Genomic DNA, 19827 nt, shown 5'->3' on the forward strand with positions numbered 1-19827 from the left:
TTCAGAACTCAGCTATGAGATTGTTGTTCCAGTAAAAATAGTTTCTTTCTTTTTAAAACTCCTGATGAAGAGGAATTACATCGATGAAACGCGTTGAGTAAAATTTAAAGATGGTGTTTACCTACAGAAACATATAAACGATAAAGAATTTAAAAATGAAGCAACCTTTCTAGGTGGATCAAAAATACTTTATTGATTTTGATGTGTTGACACATGTTTTAGCATAAATGTTAATGGTTTTTATGAAGAATAAATTGTTGCAATTAAAAGTTTGATTATTTTAAAGATACAAAAGTTGTTTATTGTTTCATGCATTGGAAATATTTGCCTCCTTTGGTGGTTTGCATTTTCCTTTATCCAATGTATGGCAGCACCTTCATCACCTTCATCATTGAGAAGTGGAGCAGCTTTGTTGTTTTGAGAAGCAGAAGAGGAGCCAACCCCTGGCATTCACTGAGCACAGAGCAAGTGCATTGGTTTAGTGGGTAGAGAAAAGTGACAAGACCCGGTGGAATTGAGAAATGCATTTCTCCACAGTGCCTTCAGCTACAGAGGTCAGTGGAGGTTTGGTTTGACCTCAAAGCATATGTAAACATTAAACTAAATTTTTCCTTGTTTAGTTCCTCAGTGCACGTAAATCCTCATACTTCCGCCTCTCTATCTTTCACACAGACCTGTTTTACCCTGAATACCCGGTGTTCTTGCCATTCTTCCTCATACAACCCTGCTATCTAATCAAAACTAACAACAGCGTCAGACTCATCAGGATACCTGTGCAAGAAATCCTAAATTTGAAACCCAAAAATGCAGTGCATCGATGTACAGTGGTCCTGTATTCCTATGGTCAGTGTGAGATATTACACTCCCATCATACAAAAGGAATGATTGACAGCACCTCCAGTTTGTAATTTCCCATTCAGGGTCCTTCTTTAACTGCTCTAAACAAGAGATATTACCAATGACAGACAATCATCAGTAACATATAAAGATTACCAACTGATATTGATAATGGAAAGGAGATATTACTAATTACCGGCAGATATGAATTATATGCAAATTTTATTATTTTTATTATTATTAAACGGGTTTTAAACAGGATAATGGAATGGTGGGGAGTAGTGAGGGTTTAGGGGACAGAAGACAACGGTTAGGTGAGGTTGAAGCGTTGGGTTTTAGGGGCACTTTTAAATGACCAGCAAATAGTAGCAACCTTAATTGGACGAGGAAGACCATTCCAGAGAGTCTGGGCAACTCTAGAAAAGTCTTGAGCCGTGCGTGTGATGAGGGTATGAGTGAGGTTTTTCTATAAGGTCAGAAAAGTAAGTGGGACAAGAACTTTGGAGGGATTTGAGGACATGCACATGAGCTTTCATTTAATTCTAAGGTGAATATTACCAACTATATCAATGAAGAGTAGATATTATGTAGTAGATACAATTCCAGATATTTTCAATGACCATTATATAGTATTAGCAATTAATAGCGGCATACATAGAATACCAAAACTAGACACATCATACCACCTACAAGTAAATATCAGTGAAATGCAGATATTTGAAAAGACGCAAAGCTTTTAATGATTTACAGGTATTACCAATGACTGATTTCAATGACATATAGCTATAAACAACAGTGGATTCGATTGGCATTTGTTATATATCCTTGTCTTTATTACTATATGACTTTATGACTTTAACATATATCATATTCATATCAATACATTAAAAGACAAGCAGAGGACTTTGTCCATATGAAGAATGAAATATAAGGTACTTCCCATAGACAGAAGCAATGGTACAGATCGGGGCCCGTGTCCTATTTGTGTGGACCCTCACCATTCTCATCATAAATGGGGTATGTTGTGTATATATCTGTATGTGTTGTATGTGTCTGGGGACATACCAAGTGTATAATGGAGTGCAGAAACAATGTTTCCATCAAATCATCATTAAAGTTTAACGCATACTACATGAAGAATCAGGAAAAGCAAATTAAGCAAGTTGATTAAGCAGTTTTGGTGCCATTTGCAAAAGCTGAACAGTTGCATTCCAAGCAAAGTAAACGCCTAAAGTAGAAGTAAACTGTAATAATGAATTTCCTAATGTATTCAAACCTTTTTGGTCTGTTAAATATAACATTTGGAAGCATATTGTTTTATGTGGTAAATATGCAGTACAGCAGACAGATGCATCAAATGGAATGGGAAGACCAACAAATGTCTGAGAAAAATTGTATTAATATAAAAAGGAAAAAATATCAATAGCAGCTGGACTTTCACAAATTCCATAGTTTATAGGTTCAATGGATTACTTCATTTGTTTGTTTTTTACTATGGTAATACAAAGCGGTTGTGGCAGCAGTGACATCTCTTTTCTGATCTGGTGTACTCCATTATCCGGGGCCTGGGGTACTTAAGGTGACCATAGAAATTATCAATGGCCGGGATCATGTATTTCCTATTTATAATTACTTTGTACTATTGATTTAAATATATCGGTATGATTTCTTGATGTTCTTATTGGACAGTCCCCTTTCTTCCTGAAGAAGCAAGCTTGTCTGGGGAAACGCGTTGAAATAAATTGTTTATAGACATTGTGTGATGAACATTTGGCTTTTTTTATTTAACCATCATTTAGAAGCTGTAATCCATATAGCAATGTCTTGTCCTAAATATTTTGGGAGCAAGTTTTTTGTACTTATGAGGTCTGTCTAATAAATAAGGAGACTGATATAATAGCTGACTTTTATTTATTTGTATGACAATTCTAATGTTTGTCCTCTTCAATATTCTCTCTATTCACAATGAAGCCCCGATCTCGTCTTGTTTCCCACTGGTGGAAGGTGCGGAGCGGATCAGTTTCTGATATTTGATGTTTTTTTCTTTCCTGCACCCATTTTTTGTGTTCCTTTATTCACCAATTTCAATTTAAGAAAAAGAAAAAAGTGCCAAGGTGCCAAATCTGGTGAATATGGAGGATGTTCCAGCGTAGTAATGTGTTTGTGGGTAACAGAAAGTGCTGTGTGCGAAGGAGCATTGTCCTGATGAAGAATGAAACCATTTCCCACATTTCTGCCGTCTTTTCCTGACTCTTTCTCTCAGCTTTGTCTTCCTTATAATAATGTTGGGTCACTGTTGTGTCTTCTGGAACCCATTCTGCCAAAATGACGCCTTCATGTCACAAAACACGATGACATGGCTGTGACTTTGGACTTTTTTGATTCTTGGTGATGAAGGTGTTTCCAGTGACTGTGGTTTGGTTTCGGGATCATACTGGAAGATCCGGGTTTCGGCACCAAGTGATGACTTTATGGAAAAGGTTCAGCTCCACCTCAAGTTACTGCAGAATGTCAACGCAAATTTCCATGCTGCTCTCTTTTTGCTCTGGTGTGAAATTTTACTAAAAATATCACACCAGAGCAAAACCATTTTCAGCTTCTATAGCACACAGCCGATGTGTAATGTTCTATCATCTCTGCCTTTCCTAGGTTGTCTACTGGTCATCATGCACATGGCAAAGTCCGGTTTACAGGAACTCTCAGACAATTAGAAGACTGCAAACTCAAAAGAAGACCCATGACTCAAAGTTTACAGAGCTCCAAAAGTTCGTAAAACTCCTAGAATGGCCAGAACCTCCCAATCCCACCAGTTTCATGTCATCCACCAGCCCCAACACTACAGAGGTCACATTGCTGGATCCACATACTACATACCATGTGGGGGAGCGTGTAAAGGTTTTCATTAGAGCCCGAGACCACTATGGTCACCCCAAAACCTATGGAGGGGATTATTTTCAGGCCAAGCTGCACTCTCTGGAGCTGAAAGCTGGGGTAACTGGCTCTATCACCGACCACAGAAATGGAAGTTACACCGCCACCTTTCTCCTTCCATGGCCCGGGATTTGTCAGATTTCTATCTCACTCCTCCATTCCAGTGAGGCCATGGCCATCCTGAAGAAAGAAAGAGATAATCATAATTTTCAGGTGGGTGTTGAAAAGGAATACCCATCCATTCCTTGGAACCCTAAATGTAAACCAAATCCTTAAATTTTGCCATGTTAATATAATTCCAAAATTTATCTTTATCTGTTAAAATGTATTTGTAATATCTTGAGCTCCTGCCATAAGGAATATTGTTCAGACATTTATTTTAAATAAGTGACAACCTGTGTCCCAGTTGTGCTCCTGCGTTGTCACCCTGTTACACTAATAGAGGCAACATTACATATTATGTAGGTAACAAAGGAGAAACAAAGCAAAAATTTTAAAACAATGATTTTATTAAAATTGAAAAGGCATTATTATTATTATTATTATTAGGCGGTTACCCTGAGCCTGGTTCGGGGTAAGAAAACTTGCTACAATCGTTTACCCCGTACCAGGTTCGGGGTAGCTAAAAATAGAAACAAGCATTAGAGTGCAATTTGATTGTCATACAACATTGTTTGACAATCGGATTACAACTGAAAAAAACCACTTACCTTGTCCCAGCAGCTCCTCCGGAGACGTCTTCTCTCTTCTGTCTTCTCCCGGGTTTCCCAGTGACGTCGCTACATGCGTCGGTGCGGGCGGGAGGCGGAAAATTCAAATAATTTTGTATTGGATTCAATACAAAAAAGCTGTATTGGGTCCAATACAAAGAAATCTTTATATAATATATATTTATATTTGTATTATATATATATTATATAAGCTACTGTACCATTACATTACATTTTACACTATTTTTATTTTTTAAATTTTTTTTTAATAATGTTTTATGAATTTTTTTTAAAGTTTATTATTAAATTTATTAAATTTTTGACATATTTCGGTGAGTTACGCCTAAGAAATATAGCCTACAATCTAAAATACATTTCCATGCAAAAAATGTAACACTTTTTGCATGGAAGTACGGAAAGAATTAGAACACTCAGCGTTCGCGTCCCTCGGCGATTCCTAATGACGTAGGTGCGTGCGCCCGTCGATGGGGGTCACAGCGGGAAATTCAAATATTTTGAATTGGATTCAATACAAAGTCCTGTATCCAATCCAATACAAAATAATACAAAATATATTTATGTGTTTTTTTCTATAGGTATGTGACGTTGGACTCTGTTTTAAAATTTACCACACTAGGGAGGTGTTTTAGAAAAATATATTACTATACAGTATACAGAATTATTGCATTTTCCGTATTTTTAATTAGTATTTTAATTTTATTATTAAAGTTAACTTTTTTTTACATGATTGTATGTTTCAAACTTTATTATATTCATGATATCTACTAGACCCTTGTTTGGACATATTTCTGTAAGTTACAGGTCCACAATTTAAAAAACAAAAAATTTCATGAAAAACAGTGTACCGCTTTTGGTACAGAAATCCAGACATCAGTGAAACGTTGAGGAGGTTATTAATAATAATAATAAACAATATTTACCGGTATATAGCGCCAACATATTACGCAGTGCTATACATTAAATAGGGGTTACAAATGACGGATAGAGACAGTGACACAGGGGGAGGAGAGGACCCTGCCCTGAAGAGCTTACAATCTAGGAGGTGGAGGAAGTATCACACAATAGGAGGGGTATATGGAAAGGTGGGTAACTAGTGAGGGTTTAAAAGAAAGAAGAATACTGGTAGGCGAGGTGGAAGCGTTGGGTTTTTAGTGTTCTTTTTAATAAGCAGAAAGTAAGACCAAGCCGAATGGGACGAGGAGAGCATTCCAGAGAGTCGGGGCAGCTCTAGAAAAGTCTTGGAGTGAGGAAGTCATTAGTAGGTCATTGGAGGAATGACAGGACCTGTAAGTGTTCTGAATTTGGATGGTAAATGAGAGGGCAGAATCAAAGGTGACACCAAGACAATGTGCCTGAGGGGAGGGGGGAATAACAGTGTTATAACAGTTAGATATATGTCAGGGGGGATTTGGAATTTGATAGGGAATGATGATGAGTTCCCCTTTATCCAGGTTGAGTTTCAGGAATCCAGGACAGAGGGAGACAGGTCAGGGGTGGACAGATAGATTTGAGTGTCATCAGCATACAGATGGTACTGTAAGCCAAAGGAGGATATGAGAGTTAGCACTAGTTTTGGTCAAAATTGTCTCTGTTCATATTGCTAACAGTTCATCAAATCAACCCAAGGGTTGTGTTGTGGGGGTTTGCAAGTTGGTTTATTTTTAGTCTGGAATTTTTTTATTAAAAAATATAAACAGCAAAAAGATCAGATCAGAGCATGTAGGCCCCTTAACCTCTTGGGCGGTTCATTTCTGTCCGTTTTTTTTATGTCTAAAAGCAGTACATTGTTTTTCATGAAAATTTATTTTACAGTATAATATATTAGTATGAGTATAATAAAGTTTGAAACAGAAGATCATGTCAAAATTATAAATAAAGTATGTACTGCTTTTACACAAATAAATCTACTGTATTGCATTCAATACATTTATTTTGTATTGAATACAATACAGATAGATTTGAAGTTCCCTCCCCGCCCCGAACGGAACGTCTGCACGCACCGACATCACTAGAAATTCCTGATTAATCGGGTGCAGAGAACGCCTGCCGGAGGAAGAAAGAAGGCGCGAAAGACGATGGAGGACGCCCGTGGATCAGGGAAGCATTTTATCTACTATTGTTTCCATAGGTTTACCTACCCCGAGTGTGACTCGGGGTTACCACTCCTAGCATCTTTTTTCTACCCCCAGTCACACTCGTGGTTATCGCTGGAGGTTAAAGGATGTCTCTGGGTTGGTAAATGGGGATAAAGAAAAGGCAGATTTACAAAACACTTTTTTTTAGCTCTGTGTACACAAAGGAAAATCCATAATTTCATAAAAGTCCAAATTCATAACAGCAATGTCACTGCCTTAAATGAGTCACAATGGCTCAGAATTAATATGAAACAGTTGGACAAAATTAAGGTTGACAAAGCACCAGGACCCCATAGATTACATCCACGTGCCCTCAAAGAGCTGAGCTTGGTTATTTCAAAGCCATTGTTTCTAATTTTTAGAAACTCATTAATCACTGGCATGGTACCAATGGATTGGCGTAAGGCCAATGTGGTTCCTATCTTCAAAAAGGTAGCGAAGTCATTACCAGGTAACTACAGACTGGTAAGTGTAACTTCTATAGTTGGAAAGATCCTAGAAAGTGTGATAAAAAAAATCACATAGAGGAGTACAAATTTACTCTATTTTTATGAGGAAGTAAGTAAACAGGTAGACAGTGGAATGGCAGTTGATATAGTGTACTTGGACTTTGCTAAAGCATTTGACACTGTACCCACAGATGGTAATTATGCAAGTTAGGGCTGATAGGTTTAGAAAAGTCAATCTGTAAATGGATAGAGAACTGGTTTACAGATCTCATCCAGAGAGTCGTAATTATTGATTCATACTCTGAATGGTCTAAGGATATTAGTGGGGTACCCCAGGGTTCAGTGTTGGGACCTTTACTGTTTAACATCTTCATAAATTATATAGAGTTTGGGATAAAAGTACCATTTCTGTGTTTGCAGATGACACCAAACTATGTAATGGAATTAAATCCATACAGGATGTCTATAATCTACAAGCAGACCTGGATGTACTGTTTGATTGGGCAGCCAAGTGGCAAATGACATTTAATATAGATAAATGTAAAATTATGCACTTGCGGGCCAACAACATGCCTGCTTCATACTGTCTAGGGGGAATACATTTGGGGAATCAGAAATGGAGACGGATCTGGGGGTTCTGGTAGATCATAGACTTAATACCACCATGCAATGCCAAGCTGCAATATCTAAAGCTAGTAAAGTACTTTCTTGTATTAATAGAGGAATTGACTGCAGAGATGGAGACATAATCCTGCCCCTGTACAAAGCATTGGTCAGACCACATCTGGGATATGCAGTTCAGGTTTGGGCACCAGTTTACAAAAAGGACATTGTGAAATTGGAGAGAGTGCAGAAAAGGCAACTAAGATCATTACAAAGCACAAGGGGGCGCTCTTTGCATCTGGAGGATAAGAAGTTTAATCTCCGGTTAAGGAAGGGATTCTTCACTGTAAGGTCTGTGAAAAAATGTTTATATGTTTATGTAACATTCAAAACTGCTATTAACAGAAATTCCAATAAATGAAATGGGAGTAAATACAACTATGGGATGTAATTTTAAAATGGTGTTTTTCTCCTTGGTGGTTATCCTGAATGTGGCTCGGGGCCACACTTAGGGTTGAATTGAGGGCCTCGAGTTTTTAACGTTCACACGTCTGTGATGCGAGGTCAGGGTAGAAAAATCCTGGATGCAAATGCTGGGCGGACATGGAACGTGTGTGCGTGCGGGCAGCATGCACTGGGCGGTGGGACTTTGCCAATTAAAATTACTAAAATAATCATACCTCCAGGGAGATTAAAAGGGGAAAATATTTAAATTCATATAGGCTTTCTCTGCCTATCTGCCCCCCATTTTCCACAGGTTGAAGTATTTTTTACTTTTGGTTATGATGGGTCACTTGCTCTTAAAATAGATTTTTACATTATTTTGGCCACCAGTGGATGGCACCTTGTTACCAACTTCTCTTTGACAGCCCAGGGACTAATGCAGTTCCAGGACATGTCACTAGGTGTCACCTGAGTATATTCCCCCACCTACTAGATTGTAAACTCTTTGGGGCAGGGTTCTCTCCTCCAGTGTCACTGTCTGTATTCGTTTGTCATTTGCAACCTCTATTTAATGTACAACGCTGCGTAATATGTTGGCCCTATATAAATCCTGTTAAATATTATTAATATTATTAATATAAACCAAGTTATTACTTGAGAATATACTGTATGTAAATTATGTATTAAAATAAACTTATGCAGTCATATGTAACAAACATGGATAAATTACATTTTACTCAATCCGTACAGCATTAATTATTCATAAAATAATGAAATGTTGTTTGCTCTGTGAACACTCTGTGTGTATAAGAAACGATTGCCATGTTTTTTCATTTTTTTGTTTGTGTTCTTGGCACTGCTAATCTTTTTTCTACATGCTCTCAAGCGATGGCTGCATGGCATTTCCCAATATGAAATTCTTTGATTTGTAACATCCAATTTCATTCACCATTGGAAGACCATTGTGTAATGGGGTGACAATGCAGAAGCTCTATTGGAAGACAGGGACAAATCATTGTCACACCATACAAAAAGTACCTAGGCAAGAAACTTCATGGCAGGATCACTGGATTTTATTTAAAATGATTGAAAATTAATTTTACAAATGAAATTTTAGTGACCTGGTTTATACTTATATACAGTATCTCATTAGCAAATGTAGCTTTTAGCTAAAGTCAATACTCGCTTGATGTTTTTCATTTGTGGGGGGAAACTATCGATAGATTATAAAATGTCATTTTTATTTATTGGATATAGTTATATATTGGATTTATAGAATTAATATATTTTGCATTGAACATTTGGCTTATTATATTGTATTGACATTGAACTTTATAATGCTTCAGGTTTATTATTACGGATTTTTCTACCATAATGGACAAATCGCCAAGGCTATATGTAACATTAGATCCCCTGGACAGGATGTGTGTACTTACCTTGATTCAGGTACAGGGGAGGAGTGGTTCTGTGTGCGTCCAAAAGGTTTTCCCTGCTCTTCATACCTTGAGCACGCTGCTGGGAACCGTAGTGCACATTTTAGTTCTACTGAGCAGGAGCTTCTACACAGGTGAGTTCCTAATTACAGAGTCTGTAATTCATTAAGCAAGTGAAATAAATGTAACATTTTCATTTTGCAGACATCTTCAGTTTTATTCTTCACCTAAACAAGAGATCTGTATTATTCCAAACCTTGGACATCCCACTGAGTGTCATAGCAGCTTCCTCATCTAATAGCATGATGGAGGGGCAAAATGCAATTGTTAATTATGTGCTCAGAATTTGCATAAAGTTGTCTGTTGCTGAGTGTTGTTTTTCTATTTTTAGCTAATAGTTGCAGAAAGCTCATTTAAAAAACAAAAAAACAGGGAACATCTCTGATTGATTTATCTGGTGATCAATAAGTAGAGAAAGGGACCGCTTTCTTTTTCAGTGTGTAGTTTCCATCGCTCTTGCTATGTTCTATAGCTAATGAAGGGAATACATTTCCCAAACATACTTGGACAGCTTGTAAGAAAACATAATATGAAGAAATAATCACAAAGTAGAAAAAAAAATATTAGCTCCCATTTTCAAAAAAGTTGGGACACTTTCTAAAAAAAAACAAAACTAAAATTTGTATTGTGTTATATCAATTTATTTAACAAATTTAGACAAACATTAAAAAAAATATTTTCATTGTCTTCACCAACAAATTTAATTCTCTTTGTTAAACATTAACAAATTCAGAAATTGATGCCTGCAGCACAGTCCGAAAAAAGAGACATAGACCAGAGGACATGTTTTTCACCCGGTCACATTCCCTTTTCTTTAAAGTAGACCTAAACTCAAAATTTTTATTTTAAATAAAGTGGTAGACAACCCTTTTAATTACACCCCTAGCTTTCTATTTCTGTCCGTATTTTCACGCAAAAAGCGTTACTTTTTTTGCATAGAAATTTATTTTACATTGCAGGCCTATAATTCTTAGGCATAAGTCACCAAACTATGTACAATATTTAATACATTTATTAATAAACTTGAAGTTAAAACAACACAAATTTTTTCAAAAAAAATACTAAAACCTGTAAAATAACTGAACAGTAGCATGTATAATATAGATATAATATATTTATATATATAATATATAAAGATTTCTTTGTATTAGACTCTTGGTCTACCGCTTTTTCCAGGTAAAATCCACCCCCAATCACACTCGGAATTACCACTAGGGGGGTCAAAGTAAAAGTTGTTTTGTTTTTTTTAATCACAACACCCAAGGAAATGGTGCGGCACCTCCCCTTTCAGTTTTTATTGGCCCGTTGATCAAGACAAAATGGGAGCGCAAAGCCTCCCAGGATACCTACGTCACGCATCCTAGGAGGCTCTGGCTGCTCCTTCTGCACATGCCCTGATCTCAGACATGCGCAGAAGCAGACCTTTCTATACTAGAAGAAAAAAAATGCCACACATGCACAGTGAGATCGTCAATCCACATCTACATCACCCTATCTTGCACTTGCGCAGTGCAAGATTGGGTGATGTAAGAAGAAGAACCTGGAAGAAGAGAGAAGATGTCGGCACCTGGCACGTCTGAGGTCAAAGACGAATAGCGGGGTGACGCGGGACCCAAACAGATAAACCTCTTGATGGATCTGTAGGATTAAAGGTAAGTGTGTTTTTGTGTATTTTTTTTTTTATTTTGAGTTTAGTTCCGCTTTAATTACACTTTTTAATGCAGACATATCCCCAAAAAGTTTACTATAGGATAGATAATCCTTTTATATAAAGTAAAAATTTTCTATTTTTTTTCTCTAAATCAGTTTAAAAAAAAGTGAAACTCCTCCCCATCTGTCTTTACCACTGCGGCCGTAAAGACTGAATGGGAGCTCAGAGCCTCCTGGGTACTCACGTCACGTATCCCCAGAGGCTTCGGGCTGCTCAATCTGCGCGTGCCTGACATTTTGTAGGGAGTAAAAGAAGGAAAGCCACCAATGAAAAGAAATCTTTTAGAACACATGAATGGAATAAAACTGGAGATGATATTAACTCTTTGTAGAATTTAAACTTTAAATCCTTTATAGATAATTCTTCTATTTGATCATCTGGTCTTTGTCTCCTTACTTGTTTGACAGTTCCGTCACTAATCAGATGCTTGTATCAGAGAAGCAAAACCTTACTGTTCTAGGCCAGAAGAACATCACCGGTAAGATCAGAAACCATAGCACGCAACACATATCAAACTACATACTGAAAATAGAATGATATCAACATGGAAGCCTGTTCAACCGGTAGGAATCCTCAGTATTGTCTTGCTCAGGGAGAATAAGACCAGTGGAATCCTAATTCTGGCACTGGCATTGCAAGGAGAAAAGGGGGCGATAAGCGTCTCTGCCCAGATTTGATTTTTGGGATGCCTATTGAATCCTGCATGAAAACCTAAAAGTAAGAGAAAATTTCACCAAAGTGTATAGAGGGAGGGGGAAGAGGGATCTTTGTACTTTATTCTGGCCAGATTCATGGCTAATATTGGAGCTAAGAACTACCATAGAGAACTTTTCAAAGCAAAAAATATATATATAATTTTTTTCAGAGAGAGAAGACACAAATATTGTTCAGTGGCCGGATGTATGTAATTACTTGATTAGGATACCCTATAAAAGGGAGAGATAATGTGAGCTTAACCTTGCAATAAACAGTAGAGGACATTATTTAAGAGACAATAGCCACAAATATTGGTCAGTGGCTGGTAGTATAAAGTATAAAGGCAGCTTGGTTAGACCAAAATTTACAATTGGAATGAGGCAGGTTTTATCATGCAATTAACCTCGGAGTTAGTGTTGGTCAAATATCTCACTATTTGATTTGACAGCTATTCGATCGAATACTGAGACATTCTCCGGGTGATCAAATAGCGAATTCTAAGCGAATTGAAGTCAATGGTGTGAGAATTCTGGTTTTTTTAAGGGTCTTTTAAGGGCTGCAGAGCAATCAAAATGCTCTTGCAGCCCTTTAATAGTTGTATGTGTTGTTGGATAGAGTTTCTCTATCCAACAACACATAGTACAGCGCAGCACTGCAGCAGGAATTGCTGTTGCCACGCTGTGCTTCTACTATGTATTCTTGGATAGAGTTTCACTATCCAAGAATACAGGGCACTACAGATGATGAATGGGGACAAGTCCCTATTCATCACCTGTAGTGAGTGCCCGGACATTGTAGTGGAACTGCAAAGGTCTGAAGTTCAGTTTCCCACGTGACATCACAATGGAGCTGAGCTGCAGATTACCTCTGCAGTTCCACTATGATCTCTGGGCACTACAAGGTAATGAATGGGGACTTGTCCCCATTCATCATCTGTAGTACCCTGTATTCTTAGACAGAGAAACTCAATCCAAGGATACATAGTAGAAGCACATTGCAGCAACAGAGATTGCTGTTGCAGCGCTGTATCATATATTCTTGGATAGAGTTTCTCTTGTCCCCATTCATCACCTGTAGTGCCCTGTTTTCCCGTCCACGTTCATCACTTTTAGTGCCCCTCCATTGTAGAAGAACTGCAGAGGTAATCTGCAGTTCAGTTTCCCACGTGACATCACATAGGAAACTGAACTGCAAATTACTTCTGCAGTTCCACTACAATCTCTGGGCACTACAGGTGATTAATGGGGACAAGTCCCTGGAGACTCCGCAATGACAGGAGGATTCCCACGGCTGCACAGCCACTGGAATCATATTGTCATTGTGGGAAAACCTGTAAAAAAAAAAAAGTTAGTTAAAAAAACACGCACTCTCAATAAATTACTTTAAAATTAATTTTTTTTTTTACCCAAAACACATTTTTTTCCCCAATTTTTACCGTTGAATCCCGTGTTTTTCGGGTCAGGTCTATCCGAATTCAAACAGCCATATTCAGGTCGAATATAAGGACAACCCGAATTCGAACACAAACACTACTATATTATCTGAGATACAATAGCAACAAATATTGTTCAGTGGCTGGTCAGTATATAGGCAGCTTGGTTAGTCCACAAAATAAAAGGAACAAGGTGGGTTTTATGCTGCAATAATCTGAGATGCAATCGCCACAAATATCGTTCAGTGGTGAACATGGTGTGGTAACTTTACAGTGCTACAGCACTGGAAGAGACCAGTATTTTGGCTGCTCTGCACCTGGGAGTAGGAATAAATATGCAGATACACACAAAAAGGTAGTGCTAAAAAAAAAAAAGTTGGATCTCTGAAAAGGAGTTACACAAGAATATGTAGCCTATGACACTGCACTCCATAGTTATTTTATGTAATACAGCTCAGTATAGTATTATATAGCAAATACTAAACCATTGATAGTGACAGGGTTGGCATATAACATAGCCCCCAATATTTTTCTTTTAAGGCACCTGACCTTAGGCCAGGCAGTGCACTATGGGTGCTAATAAATTAAACAATATTGGCCTGATTGTGAACCTCAAACATGGAGGATTCTCCTTTTACCTATGGTAGCTTTGTACCTGAACCATATCACTAGTTACCAGTGCTATTGGCTATAATGAAATATGGTTTTGGGGTAGTGTTTTGGAGTTTGCAAAACTCTGGTGGGGCCAAAGAACCGTATTATGGATTGTTCATTTTTGGTTCTATTATGGCTATGGCCAGGGAGATCTTAACACTTTCAGAAAATAATATGAAACTATTATGGGGTTTTTACCATCCACTACGATAGTTTTAATTCATTACAATGATAATAATTATACAACTGTATTGATGATGGGATATTGTTTCAGATGACAAAGGAATCTGTAGACCGGGCCTACCAAATCCAGACCCATCGGGGTATTATTACCAGGACAAGTGGCACTCCCGTGTCTGCAGGAACCGAAACTTTCCCACACCTAATAACATTGCATCCTGTCTGAAGGGGAAAGTCGTGTATATGTTTGGGGACTCAACGCTGAGGCAATGGTGGGAATACCTGGTGAACTTTGTTCCTTGTGAGTTCCTGATTGTTACAGTAAATAATCTTGTTCATAAAGGAAAATAATTGTAACCTAATTTCCTATAATCCTTTGCAAATTGACTCATTGGTCAAACTGTATGGATATGGAGTTTGGTGAATTGCGGCTGGATCAGTGATAGCTTCTTGTCTGTGGGTAACAGCAGATATCTTTATCCAACAGATCTAGGAGAAAATTGCAATCAAATACTGTATAATATATATTTTCCATAATTGCCAAAAAGTATATTAATGCACAAGGCCAGCGGCCCTCAAATTACCCCTTGGACCTCCAAATGCTGGTGCCTTGCCCAACAAGAAGAGGTCTCCACAGGACCTCCAATTGCTGTGGCCCCACCCAAACAATAGGAGGTCTTCACATGTAGGGCCTTTTCATTGTATGTTGAAGCTGTTGTACGCAAAGAAGCAGTGGGTGAAGGAAACTGAAACACAAAGTGCTCATGCAGTACCATGTATATTATATATATAGTACTATAAGGTGGAATCATCTCCTGCCCGATGGTGCCATACCAATGCTAAATACCACTGCTGGGGGGTTTCCTAATCTGAATGATATCAATGATGGGAACAATAATGGGGCATTATTCCTCCCACTGAAACTAATGATGGTTTTTACCAGCCACCAAAGCTATTATTAATCGTAATGGTCAATGGGCAAAGGGAATATTTTGACTTCAACTGCTGTTAAAACAAACTTTTCCCCTACTGACTTCAGGGCATTTTTTCAACTAATTTTTACATGTTAGTTTGGATTTTAGAAGTTAGGGAGTGTTGCTCGGAAGTTTAGAAATAATGAGCCTGATTTATTAAAGCTCCCCAAGGATGAACTTTCATCAGTGAAACTGGGTGATCCAACAAACCTGGAATGGATTTCTTCAACGTTATTTGCCATTTGTTAGCAAATGTTTTAAATCCCGGACCAGATCCATTCCAGATTTGCTGGATCACCCAGCTTCACTGATAAAATTGTATCCTCTCCAGCCTTGGGGATCATTAATAAATCAGGGCCGAAGTCAGAGTTATTCCAAACGCAAAAAAAAACCTGATAAATAGGTCTAACCCAACTCCCTGACCCAAAACGGAATAGAAAGTTTGATATGTGCATCATCTTTGTTTTCTAACACTCAAGTGTATCCTATCAAGCCTTGGAGAGTTTTATTAATTCAGTGTATTAAAAACGTTGCTTCAACCCTTAGCTAAAGAGAATATTACAATTAGGAAACTTGTACAGTATTGGATGGCACAGTAGATGGCTTTTTTTAGGGGGAAATCTAAGTTACATAGTTACATAGTAGGTTAGGTTGAAAAAACACATAAGTCCATCAAGTTCAACCACTAGGGAAATAAATCAGTTCAGCTAATCTCTCCTCATAGCGGAGCTCCTCCATTCCTTTTTATTAGTTTAGTTGCCCTTCTCTGCACTCTCTCCAATCCCACAATGTCCTTTTTGTGAACTGGTGCCCAAAACTGGACTGCATATTCCAGATGAGGTCTGACCAATGCTTTGTGAGGTTGGCGACTACAGCTCAGCTTCAATGTTTTCTGGGCGACATTATCAATCCATTGGTTGCTTTTACCTGTTTTCTGTAATTGTATATCTTTTTGACATAATTCATTTGTAATATATTAAAGCATGTTTCCAATTGGTATTGGTTACAGCTCTTCAGAAGGTGGACCTCCATGTCAACTACGCCCCGGGCCCTCTTCTGGCCACAGATTCAGAATATGGCTACCTCTTGCAGTGGCGGGCACACCAAAGACCACTTACCATGAATCGCACCCGCTTGCAGGAACTAAGATACATCGCCAATGAACTGGATCACATTGGAGGAGAAAAAGATGGCTTGGTAGTCGTCATTAATTGTCTGGCCCATTTTGTTTTATTTCCAACCAGTTTTTATATAAAGAGGATAATGGGAATCCGTAACGCTGTGATTCGGTTGCTGGAGCGTAGTCCACAGACCAAAGTTATAATTAAGTCCGGGAACACAGGGTTTTTGCCTCCAATTGGCAGCGACTGGTTGTCTTGGCAGCTGGATACACTGATGAGAGATGTGTTTGCAGAACTTCCTGTTACCATAGTGGATGCCTGGCAGATGACCTCCTGCCACTACCTGCCAAAGAACATCCACCCCAGCAGGATCATTGTACAGAACATGGTAGACCTAATGCTGTCCTTTATCTGCCCTATGTCATAGGCCAGAACCTTCACTGCTGGTTTGGGCTAGCTGATGGTACTAAAAGAAATTAGTAGTTGAATTTGGAACTGCACTGGTGACATGATTTATTGCAACCCAAAAAGCAAATAAAATGAACTGCCATGTCATGATGAACCCTGAAGTCAACCACCCATCCATTAAAAAATATAATGAGCAGCAAAATTCCTTCGGACTGCAGGGACAACAACAAGGAAACAAACCTTAAAATAAAAAGGCCTCTTCAATACTTGCAGTGAAAAACTATTATGACTTAGTTGGCATTGCTGAATTCTGGCTTTGTTCTTCGGATGACTGGGCTGTCAATATTCCTGGGTATACTCTCTTTCGTAAAGACAGAGTCAAACGAAAGGGTGGTGGTGTCTGTCTGTATGTGAGAAGTGATCTAAAAGTGAATGTGAAAGAAGAAATTGTGGCTGGAACAAGCAATGAGGTTGAGGCTTTATGGGTGGAGTTGAATGTGGGGGTGAATAACAGACAATTAATGATTGGAGTCTGGTATAGGCCCCCCAGTGCTAAGGAAGAAATAGAAAATCAAGTACTAGCTCAGATAGAAAAAGCAGCAAAAGCTGGAAGTGTTTTAATAATGGGAGATTTCAGCTACCCTGGCATTGACTGGAGTAATGGTACAACAGGAACAGCAAAAGGGAGGAAATTTGGGAATTTAATAGAAGATAACTTTATGGTACAGTTTATAGAAGCCCCAACTAGAAATGATACTCTGCTGGACCTAGTTCTTTCTAACAATGCAGAGCTTATATCAAATGTGCATGTAAAAGAGAATCGGGGTAGCAGTGACCATAAGATGATTTCATTTATTGTAAGCTGTAAACAGGAAGCAAAAACAAGAAAGATAAAAACATTAAATTTTAGGAGAGCAAATTTTCCATTATTAAGGGCGGCTCTCTGTGACTGGGAGACAATATTGTCCACAACACAGAACAGAAATGGGAATGTTTCAAGTCTGCTCTACAAAAGCAAACTGAAAAATATATTCCAATGGGTAATAAGAAGCTAAAATTAAAACCTATATGGCTTACAGCTGATGTTAAAAAAGCCATAAGGAACAAGAAAAGGGCATTTCAAAAATATAAAAATGAAGGATCACCTTCATCATTTGAAACCTATAAAGAATATAACAAAAGATGTAATAAGGAGATAAAATGTGCAAAACTTTAAAATGAAAGACAGATTGCAAAGGAAAGTAAGGCAAACCCCCAAAAAAATGTCAAATATATTAATAGCAAAAAGATCATATCTGAGCATGTAGGCCCCTTAAAGGATGTCGCTGGGTTGGTAACTGGGGATAAAGATAAGGCAAATTTACTAAACACTTTTTTTAGCTCTGTGTACACAAATGAAAATGGCAGAGGTCAAGTCAAAATTCATAATAACAATAAGTCACAATGGCTCAGAATTGATATGACTGAGAAACAGCTGGGAAAAATTAGGGTTGACAAAGCACCAGGACCTGATGGATTACATCCATGTGTCCTCAAAGAGCTGAGCTCAATTATTTCAAAGCCATTATTTCTAATTTTTAGAGACTCTTTAGTCACTGGCAAGGTACTGATGGATGTCCTATCTTCAAAAAGGGAGCACAGTCATTACCAGGTAACTACAGACCTGTTAGTTTAACGTCCATAGTTGGAAAGGTCTTAGAGAGTTTGATAAATAGCCACATAGAAGAGTTTCTGCTAGAAAATAATATTATAAGTTATAGTCAGCATGGCTTCAAAAAAGACAGAAGTTGTCAAACAAATTTACTCTCTTTTTATGAGGAAGTAAGTAAACAGGTAGACAGTGGAGTAGCAGGTGATATAGTGTACTTGGACTTGCTAAAGCACAGACAGTTAATATGCAAGTTAGGGTCAATAGGTTTAGAAAAGTCAATCTGTAAATGGATTGAGAACTGGCTTAAAGATCGCATCCAGAGAGTTGTAATTAATGATTCATACTCTGAATGGTCTGAGGGTATTAGTGGTGTACCCCAGGGTTCAGTGTTGGGACCTTTACTGTGTAACATCTTCATAAATGATATAGAGTTTGGGATTAAAAGTACAATTTCTGTGTTTACAAATGAGACCAAACTATGTAATGGAATTAAGTCCATACAGGATGTCTATAATCTACTAGCAGACCTGGATGTACTGTGTGATTGGGCAGCCAAGTGGCAAATGACATTTAATATAGATAAATGTAAAATTATGCACTAGGGAGCTAACAACATGCATGCTTCATACTGTCTAGGGGGAAAACATTTGGGGGGTCAGAAATGGAAAAGGATCTGGGGGTTCTGGTAGATCATAGACTTAATAACAGCATGCAATGCCACGCTGCAATATCTAAAGCTAGTAAAGTACTTTCTTGTAATAAAAGAGGAATAGACTGCAGAGATGGAGACATAATCCTGCCCCTGTACAAAGCATTGGTCACACCACATCTGGAATATGCAGTCCAGTTTTGGGCACCAGTTCACAAAAAGGACATTGTGGGATTGGAGAGAGTGCAGAGAAGGACAACTAAGCTAATAAAAGGAATGGAGGAGCTCCGCTATGAGGAGAGATTAGCTGAACTGAATCTATTCTCCCTTGAGATGTATAAGGGGGGATATGATCACCCTGTATAAATATATAAACGGTCCATATAGAGAACTCTGTAAGAACTGTAAGGTCATTACAAAGCACAAGGGGGCGCTCTTTGCATCTGGAGGAAAAGAAGTTTAGGCACCGGATAAGGAAGGGATTCTTCACTGTAAGGTCTGTGAAAATGTGGAATCGGCTCCCTCAGGAAGTAGTTTCAGCGACTACTATAGATTGCTTTAAGAAAAAGCTGGATGATTTCTAGAAGCACAGAATATAACTGGGGATTAAGGATTTAAAGTAAAGATAACAGTGACTGCTGATCCAGGGAACATCCGATTGGCTCATGGAATCAGGAAGGGATTTTTTTTCCCCTGTTGAAGCAAATTGTACCCGGGGGTTTTTTTTT

At 38.1% G+C, this 19827-nt stretch overlaps 1 protein-coding gene and 1 long non-coding RNA gene across 2 annotated transcripts in view; one reads left to right on the top strand and one right to left on the bottom strand.

Annotated features, from left to right (window-relative positions):
* Positions 1-1791: 1791 nt before the first annotated feature.
* Positions 1792-16818, top strand: LOC140331871 (NXPE family member 3-like). The gene is made up of 6 exons (XM_072413207.1): positions 1792-1854; positions 3487-3981; positions 9477-9697; positions 11742-11812; positions 14391-14597; positions 16280-16818. Exons 1-6 carry the CDS (start codon positions 1792-1794, stop codon positions 16816-16818), a joined length of 1596 nt encoding a protein of 531 aa, XP_072269308.1.
* A 2765-nt stretch (positions 16819-19583) lies between these two features.
* LOC140330431 (uncharacterized) overlaps positions 19584-19827 on the bottom strand; it is a 64611-nt gene continuing 64367 nt past the window's right edge. Inside the window, exon 3 of the long non-coding RNA XR_011920744.1 lies at positions 19584-19698. This is a non-coding gene — a long non-coding RNA (uncharacterized lncRNA). The remainder of the gene's footprint in view (positions 19699-19827) is intronic.

The sequence above is a fragment of the Pyxicephalus adspersus genome, chromosome 5 (assembly GCF_032062135.1).
Source record: "Pyxicephalus adspersus chromosome 5, UCB_Pads_2.0, whole genome shotgun sequence".
In the NCBI taxonomy this organism is placed as follows: domain Eukaryota; kingdom Metazoa; phylum Chordata; class Amphibia; order Anura; family Pyxicephalidae; genus Pyxicephalus; species Pyxicephalus adspersus.